This window comes from Labrus mixtus, chromosome 1 (genome assembly GCF_963584025.1).
Source record: "Labrus mixtus chromosome 1, fLabMix1.1, whole genome shotgun sequence".
Taxonomy (NCBI): domain Eukaryota; kingdom Metazoa; phylum Chordata; class Actinopteri; order Labriformes; family Labridae; genus Labrus; species Labrus mixtus.
Window position 1 is genome coordinate 23040749 of NC_083612.1, and position 20055 is coordinate 23060803.

Consider the following 20055-nt stretch of genomic DNA (forward strand, 5'->3'; position numbering starts at 1 on the left):
TACGTTGGTGTACTACCGTATGGTACTAACACGTACATTTCACATTGATGAGAGAAAGATAAATCAGACTTTGTTATGTAACAAGAAACAGTTGTCTGTTGCGTAACATAAATATCAACCCGCCCACTTTGACTTGACGCATGCGCGGTAGCGACGTACACTCCGCCATTGACGGACCCACGATCAGGAGGAAAGGGTCAGTGAAGCACTTCGACAAGCAGCTGCTGCATGTGTGCACTGACTACAACCTCAAGTTTGGCAAGAGACACATTTTTGAACGCTATAATTACTCTTGTCTTATTTCCTGTGGATGAATTTGGTTGACAACTGGTTTAGTCGTCGCTGCTACGGAACGTGTTTTTTTTATTTTAGATTCTAGAAGTAACGGGCAGCGGAGAACCTCTGCTAGCAGCTATAACGAGGCTATAGCAGGCTAGCTAACGCTAGCTAGCGACCTGGCTAGCCGCACACGAGCTGAGGACTGCTCGTCGGTGGGTTGAGGGGAGGGGGGGCGGTTTGCCTACAGTGTCGTTTGATGGATCCGAGAATCGCCTGGTTTCAACCAGAACAACGTGGACCAGCCAACAACCTGTGGATGCAGATTTGGGAGACGACACAGGGACTCGGGTACATGCATGTAAATAACAGCTACAGCACTGGATCTCAGAGCACAGCGAGCCTGAAAGCGATCGTGAACGGGGCGTCGGGAGCCGTCCTTACCAGCAGAAACGGGGTACTTGACGCAAACACCGGTATCGGTGAAGCAAGGACTCGGGGAATGTCGACCTTAATGGGGGACGCAGAGATAACGGAACAACGGGACTTTATACCACTGGAAACCAATAGCAACCATAATAACCGATCCACGGGCAGGGGCGGTGTCGTCGGAGGGGGGCAGCTGCAGGGCAGCGGGGTCGCTGTGCTGTGGAGGGGGCTGACAGACGGACACCCCAACAAAAGAAAAAGAGACAATAAAGCCAGCACTTTCGGATTCAATTCCAGCCTCTTGAACAGTGGCAGCAGCTTGAATACAGGAAGCTATGACGGGTTCACGGGAACGCCATGGAAAGTAAGGAACTACTCTGAAGGAATCATCGGGTAAGAAAGAGTTTCATACCATTAGTCAGATTGGCTGTGTGTGTCACTTTTCAGCTGAACAGCAAACCTGTTAGCCATGACTTATTAAACTGTTTCCCCCGACATTTTTAAAACACACACTGAAGTGACGTGCAGGGAGAGACTACTCCCACAGTGTCATCCCCACCCACCTAATCCACTGTTGAATAACTTAATAGTTATTTTCATAATTATTGGAGTGCCAATAACATAAAACACATTTACTTAAGTACATTTAATTGACTTGTGCTTGATTCGAGTATTTGACATTAAATGTTTTCTTAAAACTTCTGATACAATTGCATTCAGAATACTATTGTACTGGTTATTTTACAGTTAAAGTCTTTAAAATTTAAAACTAATTCATATTCAGATGATCATTTTTCATATCATTTCTATTCAGAATGAACAACGTGTCTCCCAGTGTGGGGATATTGAATTACACATTTTCTGATAGACTAAAGGCTTTAGTGTCAATTTAGGATTCTGTATGTACTCCTTTTCTTTGACTATCTAGACAGAACATTTGGGTTTTCTGGGGAATCTCTTGTCACAAAGCTAAAAAAGGCCGTTTTTGTTTCTGTCAAACTATTTAGAGACATACTTCAAAAGGATTGATAATGACTCAAACATATTAGAACATGTTAGAAAATGGAACCTGTAGTTAAAACTTTTCAATATCATACAAGAGTTGATGAATCCAACTTGAACTTATGAAACATTTTAGGAAGGGAGGGGGGGTCCCAGAGGGCAGGGCATGACGTCAAAAGGAGGAAGTGGCGGAAAGCAACAGAATCCCCAATGTGAGGCTGTAATGAGAATTTGTGCCTTTATACCAATGCTACCTGTCATTTGACACAATCACAATAATTAAGTGAAAGAACAGAAAGTAACACACTGGCTAACAGAAAACATAATAACGCTGTTATAAGAACAGGGTTCTTATATTATTTGTATGGAGATCGCATGGTTATATACTGTCTATGCTCTGCATTATATCAGCAGGTAGTGCCCCCAAAATACTGACCAAATCCAGCAAGGTGGTGAGAATGAGATGGTTAAGCCACAGTGGATATTTAAATTGTTTCCACTCATTTCTTTAATCAGAGTTTTCAATTCATTAATTCAGTGGGCAATTGTCACAAACTAGATACTCTGCTTTATTCAGATTTTATTAATTAGTTCTAGTAATTCGTACTAGAGCTCATTTCAGTAGTATTTAGTCACATGTTAAAACAATGCACAAGACATAATTACAGCCATTTGAGCTCCTTTCCTCACCAATTTAAAAAAAACCATTATAATACGAGGAAAATATTACAACAGGTGGAGCTCTGTTTTAAAGAGGTTTGCCCCCCTCCCAACCCTCTCTGTTTGACATGTGTAGACAAGCAGAGCTCCAAAGAGTGTAGCACTGTGTTTGGCTGATCCCCATTATAGTTATGAGGAAGCTCTGTGTTTGCATAAGGACATTCTTTAGTGATTAGCTCGGCTAATACCAGAACCTGAACCTCACAGCCTCAATCTCACTCACTACCAAAGAGAACTCTCTGTGTAACCACACCAAACATCCACGCGCCCATTCACAATGCCAAGCCGCTTTCACATATGAACTCCTGAACATTACCGTAGGACTGCACCTGAAATCCTCCTGATCTGCACCTCGTAGCAGGAGGAGAATATCCCTGTTTGACGGGTGGGTGTATGGGCGTCTCCTATAAGGCAAGACATGACGTAAAAAAGAACAACACGGAAGTGGTGGATTAACTAACAGAGTCCGGTAGTTGCCCTTAAACCTTACCAAATGTAAAATGATTTCACATTTGGTTCTTGCTAGAGAGAAAGAGGCATGTGCTTATTTGGGTTTTACACCCCTAAAGTCTTTCTGGAACAGAGAAGGTACAAGCAGGCAATGTGCCTCATGGTGGAAAGGGATCAGTGTAAACTTACAAGTTCCACACTTGCACAAAACAAAACCAACCCTCTGAGAGAGAAACTCTTTCAGTGTCTGTTCAGTCTGATTAGGAGTACTAAGGGAATTTTACACCTAGGTTTAGGTGGTGTGCAACAGTTGCTCAGATTCCATGTATGGGAAATGAAGCCAGTGTAGCCTTAAAGTACAGTGTCAGTGGTGTCTGGATGAACAGGGTTCTCATCCTGTGTTAGGTTGTAGGTTTTAAGTTGTAGGCTAGGTGCAATGTTCCCCGCCTCTCCATTAGACGCTCACCTGTAGTAATAATGGAATGGAGAATGAAACAATGTTATGAAACAGAGGAAGGTGGTGATATCAGATTTATTTTCTTTATTATTATCATTAAATCATGAATTTTCAGGCATTGATTTCCATGCATGCTGCTTTAAGTAATATCAGTCAGCAGCTCTTTCTCCTCTAGTTCAGTGTGTAGCAGGCAGGTGAGAGTGAGTAACCATAGTAACTGTCAATCATTGTCCTGTCCCCTCTATGAATTAAACTATTCTTTCAGTAAAACTTACTTTGACCATGTGTCACAGAATAATGGATTATGTTTGATCTTTTCTTTGCCATTCTTACCAGTCTATAAACAAAACTAAAGTTAATACAGTCATGTCATGAAAAAATACATAGCCTAGGAACAAAGGCTACTTGTATGAAGCTTCAGCTGTAAGAATTCTGCAGGGCTTAAATAGTACAGATTACTTGAAGTCCACATTTTTTTAATGAATGCATCACTGTGTGAAAATGTACCTGATGAACACTAAAACAGATTTAAAGACACAAAAGAGAACTAAATCCTGATTTTAAAGTGGTACAGAGAACACTGTTTTTGTGCATAATAGTTTATGAGAAAGCAGGAAAATACTTTTTTTGTTGCTAAAAAGTTCTGGGGGAGACCTCAAGACCCCCCTCCTGATGGTGCTAACTATTGGCAAACATCTTAACTATTTCATGTGTTAACCAGTGTGGTTGTTGCTGAAGACAAAGACATTTTTCAAATAAACTATACTCATTAGTACAGTTTGTGTATTTAAAAACATTATACAGGGAAATAAATATAGTTGAACTGGTCAGTAACTTGCAAAATAAGACTTAAATAAGACATCTGCTGTGTGAGGTGGCCTTCTGTTGCAGCAGCTCCCGGCGTCCGTGTTGTTATATCATATTTTTTGATTAGTTATTATTTGTTTTTACTGTGTGTTTTTTGAGTATTAGTTTACTCTTTTGAGTGGAAATGGCTACTTTCACTCTTGGATACTTCTAAAGGTCAGTATGAAAAAGAATCATGATAAAATAATGATCATGATCCTGCCTTAAAAATAGGGATATATTTGTTATCACCCACCACTAAATTTTGAGTGTTTGTAAAGTTGCTAGTTTACTCACACTGTTCACTGACCTTTATAGAATAGAATAGAATGACTTTATTGATCCCAAACTGGGAAATTGTGGAATTATATTCAGAAGCATTTAAGTACCTATCAAGAGCTTCACTGTTGTGCTGTGGAAACCTTTGCAATAGTTCAAGTGTAACAGATTTTCGTCACCCCCTCAAGCTTTAGTTGCTTTGCTAGCTTCCTGTAATTACTTATGTTTCTGCTTGTTTCTTCTGAAGCCTTCTTTTCAGTTTAACATGGTTTGAATTTCTTACTCTTGTGAATACATTTGCATCTTTGACCCATAGTTGAAGAAGTGGCAGGGTGGCCTGCAGTTGATTGATTAAAGCTAACAGCTAGTTTAAATTGGTGAAGCACAACATCACTTGGAAATAAGGATGTAACGGTACAATGAGATGAAAAATACATTGGGATTCCCTTTTTAAACAAAATGGAAGCTATCTGCCTTTCAGTTCTCTTATTGGAGGTCCTCACGCCTCCGACACTTATAGCTGAATAGCGGCGTACAGACATGGCTGCTGCGGCTGAAATTTTGCCAGTTGATGATGCTCTGCCAGTTTCGTATTGTATCTATTGTTGAGAGTATCGTTACATTCCTACAGACAGGCTAATAGAATCAGGTAATCGCTTACCTATGAGTAGCCCTGGCTCATGCTTTATGGCTTTTTCTTATCGCTGTCTTTTGGAGATTTATGATTGGCAGCATTAGTACAAAGATAGCACTTCTGTGACTGAGGCTACATTATTAGAATCGTGGTTCATCCAGCCTCTACTGCCTCCTCTCTCTCTGTCTATACCTCGCTGTCTGCTGGTTGGCTCTTAGCCAAAGCATGTAAGCATGTGGAGAGTGAAGCCTTCATGCTGCTCAGTTGGACTTTAGGTGAAACAGGCTCCCTCTGAACAGCACGTGGGGGCAGCTCTACATAACTCAGCCTTGCCATTTCTAGTGAGGATTCCCCCCCCCCCTTTCCATCCAATGGAAACCCTTCCCATGCAGCAGGCCAATGCAGTCAGCAAGTGACACACAACAGTTTTTCAGTGTGTAGGCCCAGGCTGTGACCTTCTCAGCACGTGTTCAATACGACAACACATTTGTACTATTGCGGCTTTGTTGATTTACTTTATTTTAATGATAATGCACAAGTATTGTCATGAAATCAAATTTCAGTTTTGAAGACCAACTTTTATATTTCCATGAAAAAGAAGAAGAAAGCTGAAATGCTTAGTTTACCAAAAACAGTTAAGAAATAAATGAATTGTATCAGGTCAGGCGTCATTTACAAATGTTAAAATATTTTGGGTTATGATTCACATTTTTATATGCATTCTATAGCTATTATAGAAAATGGTCCTGTAGGGGTCAGAGAGTTTGAGCAAAATGTTCTGTGCTCGTACATACTGTACCAAGAGCAAAATAACAGTCATACTAAAGGCTTCTTCTTCGTTGAAAGATTTTCAACTTGAGCGCTCGTAGCTGCACACGCTCTCTACCTATTGAAAACAACTGAAAAAAGACGCTGTGCCTGCTTTTCTAAGTGATCAAAGCAGGACAGCAGCTTTCTTTGTCGTTTCGAGTCATGTCAAAAACCCTTCGTCTTACAAGTTTATAAACAAAACTAAAGTAAGTCCCATAATGTCTTACAAAGCTATTTATCTTTATTAAGCTATATACATATGCTACTTTTATTTATATATATATATATATATATATATATACAGGGATACTTCACCCATTTGCATTAAGCTTTGTATCATTAGAAACCTGGTAGTATTTTTGAATGGTTGTGCATCTCTCCCTCATTTACCCCTGAGATGGGAAATCTTTCTGAGTCTGAAAAGAAGCTTCCAGTGACGCAAAATGACGATTTTTGCGTCACTGGAAGCTGTTGCGGTTAGCGGTGTGAAACTACAACACTAGTTCTTCATATTTTCGACCACTGAAGCTACAGACCAATCACAGATCAGTGGGTGGGAACTCACTCCCAGAATCGAAACGTCCGCCATATTGCTTGGAAGCTATGCTAACAGGCTCTATGGAGAAAGCTGATAATGGAAAAAAATATAAATATAGCGGCGAGATGGCTGCTGCGGCAGCTGGCTGCTAGCCACCGGGACCGCCGCCGCTGGTCACCACCAGCCGCAGGGGCCGCTGCGACACAAGACCGGCCTGTCGGCAGCAACCGTCTCACAGCTATATTGGACGAGGAGCCCGGGCCGGCTCGAGCAGGGGCGGACTGGTAGTGTCGGTGCTCTCACTGTTTGCCTATGGACACAGACATAGAGTCTGTTTTCTGCCAGGAATTTCCAAGATCAATTCTGGAAGAAATCTGATTATGCAAATAGCGAATTCTTCTGCTTATGTTGACAAAAAGTCAGAAAGCTTATGACAATCAACATAGAAGTACTAACCATGTGACTAGAAATCTATGAAATGAGCGGTTGAGTTGTTGTACACCGATTACACAAAACAATACGTGTATCCTGACACTAGTAGCACACTATCTATTGTCACAGGTCTTTCCTTGTTTGGACCAAGGTTCCCTGCAGCATTGCTCTACTCTGAGCATGCCTGCAGCAGTGGCTCTGTGTAACGGGAGCTGTTTTGTTTCAGTGGCCAACTCTTAGCACCCTAGATCAGTTCATTGATGAAACATTAATGAATCTGCCTTCTGTGGGACAGGGACACCTCTGCTTCTGTTAGAAAACCGGTTCATGCGGTCACTTGTTTCCCTTCCTGTCAACCTAGACAGATCAGTGTCCTATAACACACTCTACCCTCTAATGTTGCTTCAGTTATCGAGGCCCACAATTAAAAGGCTTTGAGAAAGTAGGTTAATGCAAGTGGAGTCTCTTCTTTGGACAATGGTCACTGGTGCTATTCTGCATTCATAAGCTCAAGTGTTTCAGGCAGGTGCTTCTTGACACATAAACTGCTGTCTTCATTCAGCCTGATTTTTAGTATTTAGTTTTATAGTTTTGCTACAAGTGCTAAACCCCAATTCTGATTCTGATTGACAGACATCTTTGTCCTAATCAAGATAAATATCTGTCAGTAAATAATGCTCAGTTTGATGCAACCACCTCTTTCTACTTCCTCATACCCAACTTAACAGATGGCTCTCGTTCACATGAAGGCATTTCAGAGCCACACCCAATCCTCCCTCCCTGCCTCTTTTTCATTCCTTATCACCTTATTGTCAGTCTGGCCCTCTACCTTTTTAATGTTCTTTTCCCCCCTTTCGCTGCTTACTCTCTCTTTTTGCCTTTGTGCTTTACATTTTTACATTCTCTTACTCATACTCTTGTATTCCTCCTGTCGGCCAGTTGAAAGTTGATTATGCCTCTCTGGCAAGGTATTGCAGTGTGTTCTGTAAGAGAAACTAGGAATGAAGACTCCTGGTGCTGTGCATTGTGAAGCTATAACTAACGTTCAGTAATATGAAGATATGAATAATACAATCTAAGAAAGATTGCAGCACAGATGAACTGATCCAAACATTTCTTTGCAAATATGGATTTCTAAAATGAATTTGTGCTGCCGTATACATCAGGTATGATAAATGTATTCATTTTAATATTTAAAAAAACTATGATTTGAATATTGCAAGTAGGGCAATTGGCAACATTTCGTGACACAAGAATTATCATGTCAGAAGGAGTTGTCAGGAAAAGAAGATCTTCTTTATTTTTTTCATTCTTGGAGCCACATCTCTTTGGAAACCTGTTCCATGAGATTACCTAACATTACAATGATATATGCAAGAGGGATTATCAGATAAGCAGTGCCAAGAGTGCATGTGCTCCCCAGGCACAAGAACAGGGCTGAGATGTAACCTGAGCCAAGAAGGCGGGGTATGAGAAGTGTTTACTTTGGTTGCTCCAATCATGTGATGATAAGGGTGCAATAGAAGTCTGTTTGCTGTGAAATGAAACCTATCAGTGCTGCTGCTCTGGATTGAAAACACTCACTTCTCATGATGTAGATTGTACTAGACATGTCTTTTTTTTTTTTTTTTTTTTTTACAATTTATTATATAGCTTTGCGATAGAAGGCTTATCAAAAAGAAAATAATAGATTGTGTTTGAAAGTACATTGGGCCTGGAACCTAAATCACATGCGTAAAATCCTTCAGTTAAGTTTTAACACAACATGAACTGAAAAAATTGCTAGGCTCTAGGCTGAGGTGTTTGAGTGATTCAGAATTGAGCTCTCTTAACCATGATATCAAAACAAATGCAGACTGTAGAACTTTCTGAGTTTCATTTACCTTTAAATGGAACCTAACCACTATGACTGAGGCTCTTCAGTACTGTGCACAGGGGAAAAGAGATGCGTCGTTCAATTTAGCTCACATGTTGGAGGAGTGGCTACGAAGACATACACACACATTTCTCCTGTAACAAACACCAACAAACTGAATTTGAAGTTGACAAAATTCAGTCAGTCTGTGTGTTGGTAGCTGTCGGTGTTTTTCTTGTCTAATGTTTTGGGGTATACCTGGGTTCTGCTTTGTTGTCTTATTTTATTCACAAAAGAAACAAATACACACATTGTGTATTTTTTGCTAATGTGCATGTGCACTCTGAAGTTAGGTGCATGTTTGTGTTCCTATTTGTCCACCCACAGAGACTTGTCCTTGTCTGTTTGGGCAAAACTGGTCAGTGAAAGGTCAGAGCATGTGGGCAAGGTGACCTGTCCCAAGGACAAATGCGGTACCCTTGCTTTTTTTTGTTTGTTTGTTTTCTGCCATAACACTTGGACACAGTAGAGCTTCTTGTTTTGATTTTGCTTGGCTCTACTGTTTTTCCCAGAAAGAAAAAGTGAATTTGGGGTAGACTACTGCTGCTTCTGTTTTGGAAAAGAAAACCTTGCTGTCATAAGGGACCTTTAAATCACAAATCTACGTTGCTATGTGTTTTCTTAATGTTTGTTGACACCCTTCTGTTGAAATCAAGAATGTTATTGCCCAAGTGCTCATAAGCAGTTCCTATATTCAAGGAGGAAGAAAGAAAATAATTGAACCATTAAGACAATTCCCGGAGGTGCCTGCTCTCTTTTAGAGACTTTTATTTGCCAAGGAAAGGTTTACTTTTCTGACACCCAATGTTCTTATGCTGCTCTTACATAAATGCATAACTTGTACATCCTGCCTTTTTACAAATAGTTAAAATAATGATTGCATTCAGTGGCCTTGCTAAGTGTCACCTTTGTATCACTGCAGCTAGGGAATACTACAATTAGACTTCTGTTTTTCTATCAGTTCTCCTACCGGCCACATGTAAGATTTGTGTTTTGATTAGAAGGAAAACAGAGGAATGAAGAGAAAATGAAGTTAAAAGTTAAGTTAATAACCGTTGCCCTTGTAAGGTGGGATTGAATCTCAGCATATTATTACATGCAGAAAGTGGGGTTTCGTGTGGTAGTAGCTGAGCCATTAGCAATGTCCTGTCAGTCGGTGACATCTGCAACTGTTGGCACCCAGTCCCTTGGCATTGCACATTATGTCTTTTTTCTGCTTCTAGCAGAGAGTGAGCTGATTGAACAAAGAATGAGAGCACCTCTGGATGTGTTTTCTCATTGCTAAAATGGTTGCGTGACATGTGCCATATAAATTCTGTTGTGCACAGCTGTATAACTTAGGTCTCCTCTAACTGGTCGTTCTATCGTGATGTGGCTAAATGTCTTAGTTCTTGAATCAATTCAATAATTGACACCAGTCTCTTATGGTTTATGTTCCATGTCTTGGTTCTTATGGACCATTCCCTTGCTGTAGAATGATAAGGAAGTGTGTGATGTATACATTGTTGTACTCAATGTCTTTCTACATGCAAAGCGTATATTAGCGATCATGCCTTCAGTAAAGCTAATATGCTTCTTCAACTTTGCCTGCTGTTTATTATACAAATGTATTGAGATGATCTGGATGTTAGATTTTTTTGGGGGGGGATAACTATGGAAAATTACCATTCCTGACATGACACTGTGTTGTTTTTGTGCTTTGCAGGTTACACGAGGAGGTCAATGACTTCTACGAGTACATCTCCCCACGGCCGGAGGAGGAGAAGATGAGGCTGGAGGTGGTGGACAGAATAAAGGGAGTCATCCATGACCTGTGGCCTAGTGCTGAGGTACACAACTCCCCAAACCCTGAAAGCTGTCTAAACTTCCATTCTCTGACGTGTTTTGTTTTGTTAGTTTTGTTTGGATTGGATGTTAAGGATTGACAGACACGCTTTTGAGTAAGAATTTCCCCCGGTTGTCAGCTAAAAAAACATATTGGCAGTAATCTCTAGTCTATTATCATCACTAGAGTTTATATTTGGCAGGACAAATGGATTTGTGGAATATAACTGATCACTTATAAACACTGTTAGCTGTATAAGTCTTTAAATGAATCGGTCAGGCACACTTGGACTTGTAAATGAACTAGGCTGTGTTTTATATCAAGCTGCATAGTACTCTCTTTGGGTCAGGTTATCAGCACCACCTCAGGCAATCCTGATCCTGCTGACTTAGATCCCGCTGATGGAGTTGTGTGCTTCCAAGTATGTCTGCTCTGGGCTTAGCCATTCCTAAAAAAAAAAGGAGAATTTTACTGCCTGCATCCTGCGCAGTATTACTCCTTTTCCACTGTGGGCATGAGCAAGGGTAACTTAGTCATCCACTCAATGTGATGTATCTTTAATTGATCTGCTTAGATGCCTAGAAATCCTTCAGACACTCTGAAAAGTATCCTCAGTATTTTGGCCTGTGTATATTGAAGCTTCAACAAGGGTTTAGGGTTGTGACAAAAATGTCTGTGAAAACTCCTTTATTGTAGTTTAGTTTCAGATTTTAAAATTCTGACTGGTGAAGTGCCAAGTCAAGTTAAAGAGTAGCTCACCTACGTGACCACTTAAAGTGAACTCATCCTTCATAGACGTCTCCAGGACTTATATGCTCCCATTTACAAACATGGCTCTGCAATCAGCTTAGCCTGCACATGTGACTGGGCTGTAAACCAGAGTTTACACTACTTGTAAGTGGCATGTCGGGAGATGGTTCAAGGGAGTAAAGCCAGGGTCAGGGCTTAAATCTATTTTTGTTTGCACACCAATTTGTGCACCGGATGTTGATGTTGTTGTTTTTACATGCCTGATAATGCATGAAGGATAAGAGACACGTTTGTACATCAACGTCCTGCAATTTTTCACATCAGTTGGGCACCGAAGAAACTTCATGATCAGGGCTCGACATTGTAACTGGCCCACTGGCCCGTGATTAAAAGACTCTGGGCCTGCTGATTGCATGTTCCACTGGCCCCCTCGACCAGTTTGGTACTGCCTTAAAAAAAAAAAAACAGTAACATATAATTAATTATTTAACATTCTGTGAAACTGGTGTTTTGTCACTGATTCTTGTGGGATCATCTCTTTAATGTTCCATAAGCACGCCATCAGCTTCACTGCTGTCTCTCCTGTAAGCGTGCTCACTCTATTTACACACGGGTTTTAGAAAAGGATTTCTCATATAAGCTAGTATGGTCAAATGTTTTTAGAATCAACGATGCCAGTTGCCCAGGATTTACAGCCTGTGCGGCAGGAGGACGTCATAACAGCCAACTGAAGAAGTGCTTTAGGACGAACTCGATAAATTAGAGAAAGATTCTAACTAATCAGATGAAGTTCAATTTCTTTGTTTTGGCTCCAAATTATTATATATAATATTTTCAATCATGTTTCTACTGTGTTGCAAGTAAACATTAATTTTAGACCACATTATGGCTATTTCATGTATATTATTGTGGACAGTGGAGGAAAAGCCCGGATGAGATTTGTGCACAAAGTGAGGATTTTATTTTTCTCAGTGTGCGATGTTTACAGCCAGGGGAGTGTGTATAAACAAGACTGGAAATTAATGCTGGACGCATGACTCACTGATGAGAGAGAGAGGGAGAGAGAGAGAGATGCTGCAAGTTTGTTAGTTTTTTAACATGGGCTGCAGCTCACATTGGCCGATGCTAAACTGGATAACGTCTTGTAGCTTAATTCAGGAATGATGCTACAATATATTTTTCATTGATCAATAATTTCAGGGGACCCACATTTGAATTCCATGCGACCCCTTATGTGGTCTGGACCCCAAGGTTGGCAAAGCCTGGAGTAAAGTAATCTTCCGGTGCCAGTGGTCATAATCTTGTGGCCGGTTAGCATGAATAGCGACAAATATAACTTAAATGTCAACCCCTGTTGATTCATGTAGGCCACCCCTGGTCTTTACTTGAAATGCAACGCAAGTGTTTGAAATATTCATTCAACACACGGTTTCATTTTACCCCTGAGAGGTTGACTTGCACCACACCCCTGTGGTTTGTTTCGGCATGTCATAATATCAAAGCTGAGTTTAGCTGTACAGGTGTGAGAACAGGTTTTTGTAGTATTGAAGTGTGGGAACATCAGAGAATGATTAATACAGTCTACTCTGCCTGTTATTATCTGTTAAAAATATCAGAGTGACAAAAAAAAGGACCTTCGAGAGTAAAAACACTTTGACACATGATGATAATGTTCATACATTTATGTAAGTTACTGCATTATGTAACCATTTGACTTATTGCTACAGGTCCAAGTGTTTGGGAGTTTCAGCACTGGTCTTTATCTACCAACAAGGTAAGCATTTCCCCCCTTTTCAACCAACCTGGAGCTTTAAACACATGTTTTATTGATTTGTCTTTGCCCAAATGTCACAGCTAACTGGCTCTCTACCAAAAATACCAGACTATGTTAAGAAGACAGTTATCTGCCAAGCCAGTGAATTGTTTTTAGCATGGCTGATCCTGGATCTAGACACCCATCCAGTCCACCTTGATTAGTGGACTCTTGACACCGTACTGAGCACTTAAATGGGACTAAGCTGTTTGGGTGCATGTTCTTCAGAGTGGTGTGTGTTTTTTGCCTGTAATTAGGCCACAATGTTTTGTACCACTAACATAGAAGTGTTGCTGATGTAGGGATCCCTCTGAATTGTATCTAAGATCACTTCAGTAAAACAAGGATAACATTTTTATGGTTAAAGTTTCAATTCAAGTGCAGGCAACTAAATAGAAAAAAGAAAGTATTTCTAAGTAAAACGATAATTTTCATGAAAGGTTTCACGAAATATAGCATCACATATAGTAAACCCGGATTAACCTACAACAGCTCATTCACAAGTTACAATTGTCTTACATTACGTCACAACAGTCAGTGTTGTGATGTAATGTTACAGTAGCACGAGGCAAGTTTCATAGAGTTGAGACTCTAATATCAGCCCCTTCTATTACTTCTTTTCCACCTGATGTTTGTTTAATAAGGCATAGGGGTGTAACAGGATGCACTGGTCACAGTTTTGTTCTTAACTGGCTTTGGGGGTTAGGGTTGGATACAAAAGGAAGATACTAGTGTAAGTTACAGTTTTTTCCCAATTTCGTGTCTATTAGAACTGACTGTTGTGTATTACGGTAATCATTAATAAAAAATCTGATTTGAAAATATAAATTTAAGAACAATGTAAAAATATAAGACAGATTCAAACATGTGCCTTTTAGAAGCAATGTATCATACTTATAATTAACTTGTGAGTCTGGGAGGTCATTACAGCATTTCTTAAAGCTTCATAAAGATCACTCTGAGACGTTGGAATGTGTGGTTACCGTGAGAAAGCGCATTTACAATGAAGGACTTGTGAAACAGTTATAAGCATTAATTATAAGCATGAACACCATTTGGAGTAATCATTATATTGAGTGGAAAAAGAGAAATGCTATGTGTGACCTGTAGTGTCTCTCTTTCCCACCAGTGACATTGACCTGGTAGTGTTTGGGAAGTGGGAGACCCTTCCCCTCTGGACGCTGGAAGAGGCTCTCCGGAAGAGGAATATTGCAGATGAGAACTCTATCAAAGTTTTGGACAAGGCCACGGTAAGACTCACTCGCAAGGGGGATACTGTGTTGCAGTTTCAGTTTATGAAATCACAAGTCATGCATAGTTCATAAAACCTTATTTCAATCTTGCAATTTTAAACTTTGTGAACTCTGGCTGTATAACCATGCTAATCTCACAAACTAGCTAAAGTAATGTGACGTGTCAGAATAGGAAATTGTAAAAAAAGTAGTGGGGTAAGAAAGAAGTTTGATCACATCCCTGATAAATAGACGTGTCTTGCCAGTGTCAGCGCCTGATCTTAACATGTGTGTTCCAGGTTCCCATCATCAAACTGACAGACTCCTTCACTGAGGTCAAAGTGGACATCAGCTTTAATGTGAAGAGTGGTGTTAAAGCTGCTCGACTCATCAAGGAATTCAAAGAGGTATAGATTTTAACACAAGATGTCTGTTTAGTGTATAAGGTTGTAAAGAGTCTTTGATTATTGACATGTGAATTCTACTCTTTTTAAAACATTGAAAAACAACTGATATAGTTTTATTTTTCAATGTGTAGGTATATTGTATGCACATGTTACTTTTAACACTATAACTTAACAATCATGAATGTAATGTTTATCACATAAACTTAACAGAAGATGAAAAATGTGGCTTTATGAAATGTAATGTCTTGTATTACTTTTTTAGAGTAGATATTTAATAACCTGCTTGAAGTTGCATTGCATATATCAAAGGCAGGTTGATTTTACTTTTTTGATGTCACATTTTTTTAAGTTTAAAGTTAATCATACATTTGGTGGTGATGAGCCGAACAAGATAGACTTCTGAACATCTTAGATTTTAAATCCCTTTTGTCCTCTAGAGGGAGCTGTAGGCATCCAAAACTATTGCTACTATGTCCCCTCAACCTGTCTTTTGTGTTCTGTCCTGTAGAAATATCCTGTACTGCCTTACCTGGTCCTGGTGCTGAAGCAGTTCCTACTGCAGAGAGACCTCAATGAGGTTTTTACCGGTGGAATTGGCTCCTACAGTCTGTTTCTCATGGCTGTCAGCTTCCTGCAGGTAAGTTGCACATGGTCACGAACAAGAGCTCTTAATGTTTATCAGCGCACTCTTTATCTTTTATTTTTCTCTGTAAAACTAGCGATAGCAGTGGCATTGTTTTTTCAGGTTAATTTGGGAGTTCATTCTTTAGTTATGACAATTTCCCACATCTGTATGAAAGGTTAAAATAAATAAAGTAATGACATATTTTACCTAGAGGTCAATAATCAATTTAACTATGACATCATAATGTCCTGGAATAACACTTTTCTGGCCATTATATCCATACTTTTATTTGAAACGAAACGTGTCAGCAACTATTGAAGATAATATTTAAAATTGGATAAATTTTAGTAGTAAATCCCACTCACTTAAGCATTTGCAATAACTACACTGTGTGTATTTTCCAGCTTCACTACAGGGAGGATGTCTGCAGTCCCAACATCAACATCGGTGTCCTCCTCATTGAATTCTTTGAGCTCTATGGTCGCCACTTCAACTACCTGAAAACAGGCATCAGGATAAAAGATGGCGGTTGCTACGTTGCCAAAGATGAGGTTCAGAAGAACATGATGGATGGTTACAGGCCCTCCATGCTCTACATCGAGGACCCTCTGCAGCCAGGTAGAAACATTGAACATCAAAGATCGAGGGTCGTGGTAGAGGGTTCTTAAAATTCCAATACTGTAGCAGCATCTATTGGCATCTTGTCTGGTTCACATATTTACATAAATCTGTCTCGTGTCCAACAGATAACGATGTTGGCCGGAGTTCATATGGTGCCATGCAGGTGAAGCAGGCGTTTGACTATGCCTATGTGGTGCTCAGCCACGCCGTGTCCCCAATCGCCAAGTACTACCCCAATAATGAGACAGAGAGGTAAGGAGCAAAGTTAGGCACCTGTTTGATGCTAATGAAACTGTTCTGTTTTGAATCAAGGGTTGATGAATCACAAATTCTCTCATAGCAATTTAGTGTAGTGTTGCAATATCCAGGCCTTGTGTTTAGAATCAAACAAGATAACACTAAGTTTTTCAATGTTTTCTCATCAAGGTTGGTATTATTTGATCATACTCAGAGCATCAGGTTGTTTCTAGTAACATTTGCTTTTATTCTGCTGAGTTAACACGTCTCTTTTTCATTGCAGCATACTTGGCCGAATAATCCGTATAACACAGGAGGTGGATGAATACAGGGAATGGATCAGAAAGAACTGGGGGAGCCCGACTCAGAATGATCTGCCACTCAACAGTATGTTCAAACTATGACAAAAACAATATTTTATTTATAAAAAATAAAAAAAATAAAAAAGGTTAAGAAGAGAGTGTAAAGCTGCATACTTCCTGGTCAGTCGAACCTGACCTGGTCTGGCACTACAGCAATTCTGGAATGATAAGACAATTGTCCCTTTTCTGTCTCTCTAGGAAACGATGTCAAACTGTTTGAGTCCCAGCAGCTCGATGAATGCAACAACAACGTCCCAGATGATGATGACGACGATGACGTTGTTGTTCTGCCGTCGGCTCCCCACAGCAAAACCTCATCCAACTCCTCCTCGCCATCACCTTCACTGCGCTCCTCTCCCTCCTCCTCCCCGCTGTCGCCTTCTTCCACATCCTCAGCCTCCAGCTCTAGCGATGCGGTCAGTCTTCGCTGATCACACACACACACACACACACACACACACACACACACACACACACACACACACACACACACACACACACACACACACACACAATAACACACTCTTACAGCTTCATGAGTAAACCTTCTTGTGACAAATTGTTTTAGTCATACTACTTACTTATCCATTTTGTCGGTTTTCTCCAGGACTCTGATGGCACACCGTGTAAGACAGCCAAGCAGCAGCCCAGCCGGGGCTCCAGCACCCACAGAGAAAAGTCTGCTGCTGTCAACAATCACCGAACACAGAGCCTCAAAACCAGCACTCCATCTGGAAACAACAAGGGAGGAAAGGTATGCTAGGTTTCACACATACAACACATAATGCATCACAAGGTTAAAAAGAAACAGAAATAAAAAATGTATGTCCCTGAAAACAACTCTTGTGAGCATATTTTTAGATTTTTAGATATTTTTAGGTTTTCTATTTTTTAAGAAGTTTGTCTGATAAAGGGTAATAAACCAGTAAGCTGTAACACAAATCCTGCAGGTACATTCAATATTTTTTCTGTGGTTCTTTCCCCAGGCCAGGACGCCTCGTTCCCACCAAAAGAGTGGCCACCACGGGCAGCAGAGTGCCTCCTCAAGCACCAAAAGTCACCAGAACAACAAACCACACCACCAGGGCAACAGCAAAAAGAGGAAAAATGTGCGAGACTCTACACAAGATGACCTCTGCAGATAGGGGTGACCTCAACTGTCCCCACCTCTCATCCCTCTTCCCCTTCCTTGTCTGCAACTGACTGACTGTCCTGTCCACTTCTGCTGCCAGACTCCAGCCTCAGGAGGTTGATAGAAGTATTAAAACATCTGCAGTTTCTGTCTCTCTGTCAAGCCTTTGGGGATGACAAGCAACAATTTCTAGCAGAAAAAAAAAGAACAAAAAAAAGAACTGTTATAGGAAATGGGTTCTAATTTCATGGACCTGAACTGAAATCACAAAGGATAAACCCACATTTGCTTCCCAAGAGCCTCTTTTATGGAGTGTTTTTTTTTTCATTTCCACAGCCAGCAACTATACATCACGGCTTTTTGCGCCTCCTGCTGTACAGGAGTAGACATGCTGGGTGCCTGGAATTTACTTTACAGCAATACATGGGACTGCTGGCTGGAAAATAGGATCAAAAATGTTATCAAAAAAAAGAAGAAATTGCTTAAAATGTACAAAAACAAAAATGTTGAACAACAGATGAATATCTACACAGATTTCTTTTTTTTTAAAATGATAACTTACAAATGCAATCAGTAAGAATGGGACATAACTTATGCATGAGATTTTTTTCGTTGGTTGATTTTTCTGTTTGTTTAATCTGTTTTGTTAAGTCTCAACAGGTTATACAAAGATTTGTAAAAAAAAAAAAAAAAAAAAAACACATAAGCAAAAAAAAAAACAGTTAAAGAATACAAGTAAGAAGAAAATGTTTCATATTACGTTTTTACAAGATATACCGATTGAAGACATGTAAACGTGCACATGTTGTGCCCCCAGCTTTTTGGCCAAAGCTGAGAGCTGGTTTGGGTCTCATTGCCAACATAAATCATCAGCATCTACTTTTACTCCTGTTTGCTCTCTGTGAGTGTGCTACAGTGTTAACAGTTAGCCTTTAGTGAGCCAGTGCTCACATACAGCCCTATAGATGTCTGGAAGGAGCCCAATAGCACAGCCACAGTTTAGACGCTTTAAAGATTAGAAGTTTTATAATAAGGAGGAATGATAATGGTTTTATTGAGAAATCCTACACTTGAAAAAATGTGTTAACAATACAAACTGTGGGTGATAATCTGTTTCTTTGGTAATTTACCCAGAATCATTTGTATTTGTCAAATGTATTTATTTTTTATTAATTATATGAATATAGTATGGATAAATGTATGATTAACATTAGAGCCCATATCTTTGAGTCCTATATTTGAAAAATGAGCGTGGAGGTGTGGTGGGAAGATACATTTTCTGGTACAGTAATTGTTATCTTTTTTTTTTTTCCAGTAACAGTTGAGTGACCAAGTTACTTTGCAAAGTTTAAGAGACCGTTTCACTCTTCTGAAGAGAGTGAAACTTTTGTTTTAATATGTGGCTGGTCTACTTACTTTAAAAGGGAGCTGATTTTTATTTTATTTTATACAACTATCCTAGCAACAAACACTTGATGCCCGTCTGCCCACCCTCTATTGGTGGAGTACATCTACTAGCCTGTAGATGGAGTTATCGCTCCAAGTCTTCAGTCCCACAGAGTTTGGCCTTGTATACTGCATTTGGACGGTTGAAATTTCTGGGGTTTTTTTGTGATTGACTGACATTTCAACTTAAAGACCAGCTGCACACAAAACACCCTTGAGCTGAGTGCTTGTTGGAGGGATTGAGTCACCAAAGCACACCACAATCCCTGTTTATGGTCTCTCTCTGAAATGCTACAAAAACTGCACACAGTAAAACAAAACAGGAGCCGCAATAAAAAGAAAAACCACAATGTAATATACCTTTACTCTACTGCACCTACAGAATGCCATGCTCTCAGCTGACTAAGTTCAGTCTCCTGTGTTAAGATAGTAAAGCACATTTGATAAGTAAATGCTTGAACATACAGCCTACTAGTGTTGAAAGTATGGTTTCTTGCCCCCCCCCCCATCTCTTATTGCTACAGTTGAGGTTTAAATGCAGTATATAAGCGCTGTTCTCGTGGCAGACGAACAAGGAGAAATGAAGTTAGCCTTGCCATCTGAAAGTCCACTGAGCATTTTCCTTCACTGCAGGAAGGCTTCAAACCCACCTGTATTCATCTGAAACGTTGTTTCTCTGCAGCTACAAGTCATGCAATAAAAACTGTACAATTTCGCCTCGTGTTGGGATATGCTTTTCTTTCTCTCGTCTTTTTTTAACACATGTAATGTCACTGGGGGTCAGAGTGTAAATGTTTTACTTCAAAACCCTCATAGC

The 20055-nt window shown here is 40.0% G+C and overlaps 1 protein-coding gene across 1 annotated transcript; it reads left to right on the plus strand.

Annotated features, from left to right (window-relative positions):
* The first annotated feature begins 170 nt into the window (after positions 1 to 170).
* On the plus strand, positions 171 to 19953 carry tent4b (terminal nucleotidyltransferase 4B). The gene is made up of 12 exons (XM_061045661.1): positions 171 to 1098; positions 10494 to 10617; positions 13091 to 13137; positions 14306 to 14426; positions 14708 to 14815; positions 15324 to 15452; positions 15845 to 16058; positions 16187 to 16313; positions 16582 to 16685; positions 16859 to 17076; positions 17268 to 17414; positions 17647 to 19953. Exons 1-12 carry the CDS (start codon positions 536 to 538, stop codon positions 17803 to 17805), a joined length of 2061 nt encoding a protein of 686 aa, XP_060901644.1. The 5' UTR covers positions 171 to 535; the 3' UTR covers positions 17806 to 19953.
* Positions 19954 to 20055: the final 102 nt, after the last annotated feature.

Bases quoted from the DNA above. Each gene is read 5' to 3' on its own strand.
- tent4b (XM_061045661.1), top strand. From the start codon at position 536: ATGGATCCGAGAATCGCCTGGTTTCAACCAGAACAACGTGGACCAGCC. The intron at 17,077-17,267 runs GTCAGTCTTCGC...GGTTTTCTCCAG, and splicing joins CCTCCAGCTCTAGCGATGCG to GACTCTGATGGCACACCGTG. The intron at 17,415-17,646 runs GTATGCTAGGTT...TTCTTTCCCCAG, and splicing joins GAAACAACAAGGGAGGAAAG to GCCAGGACGCCTCGTTCCCA.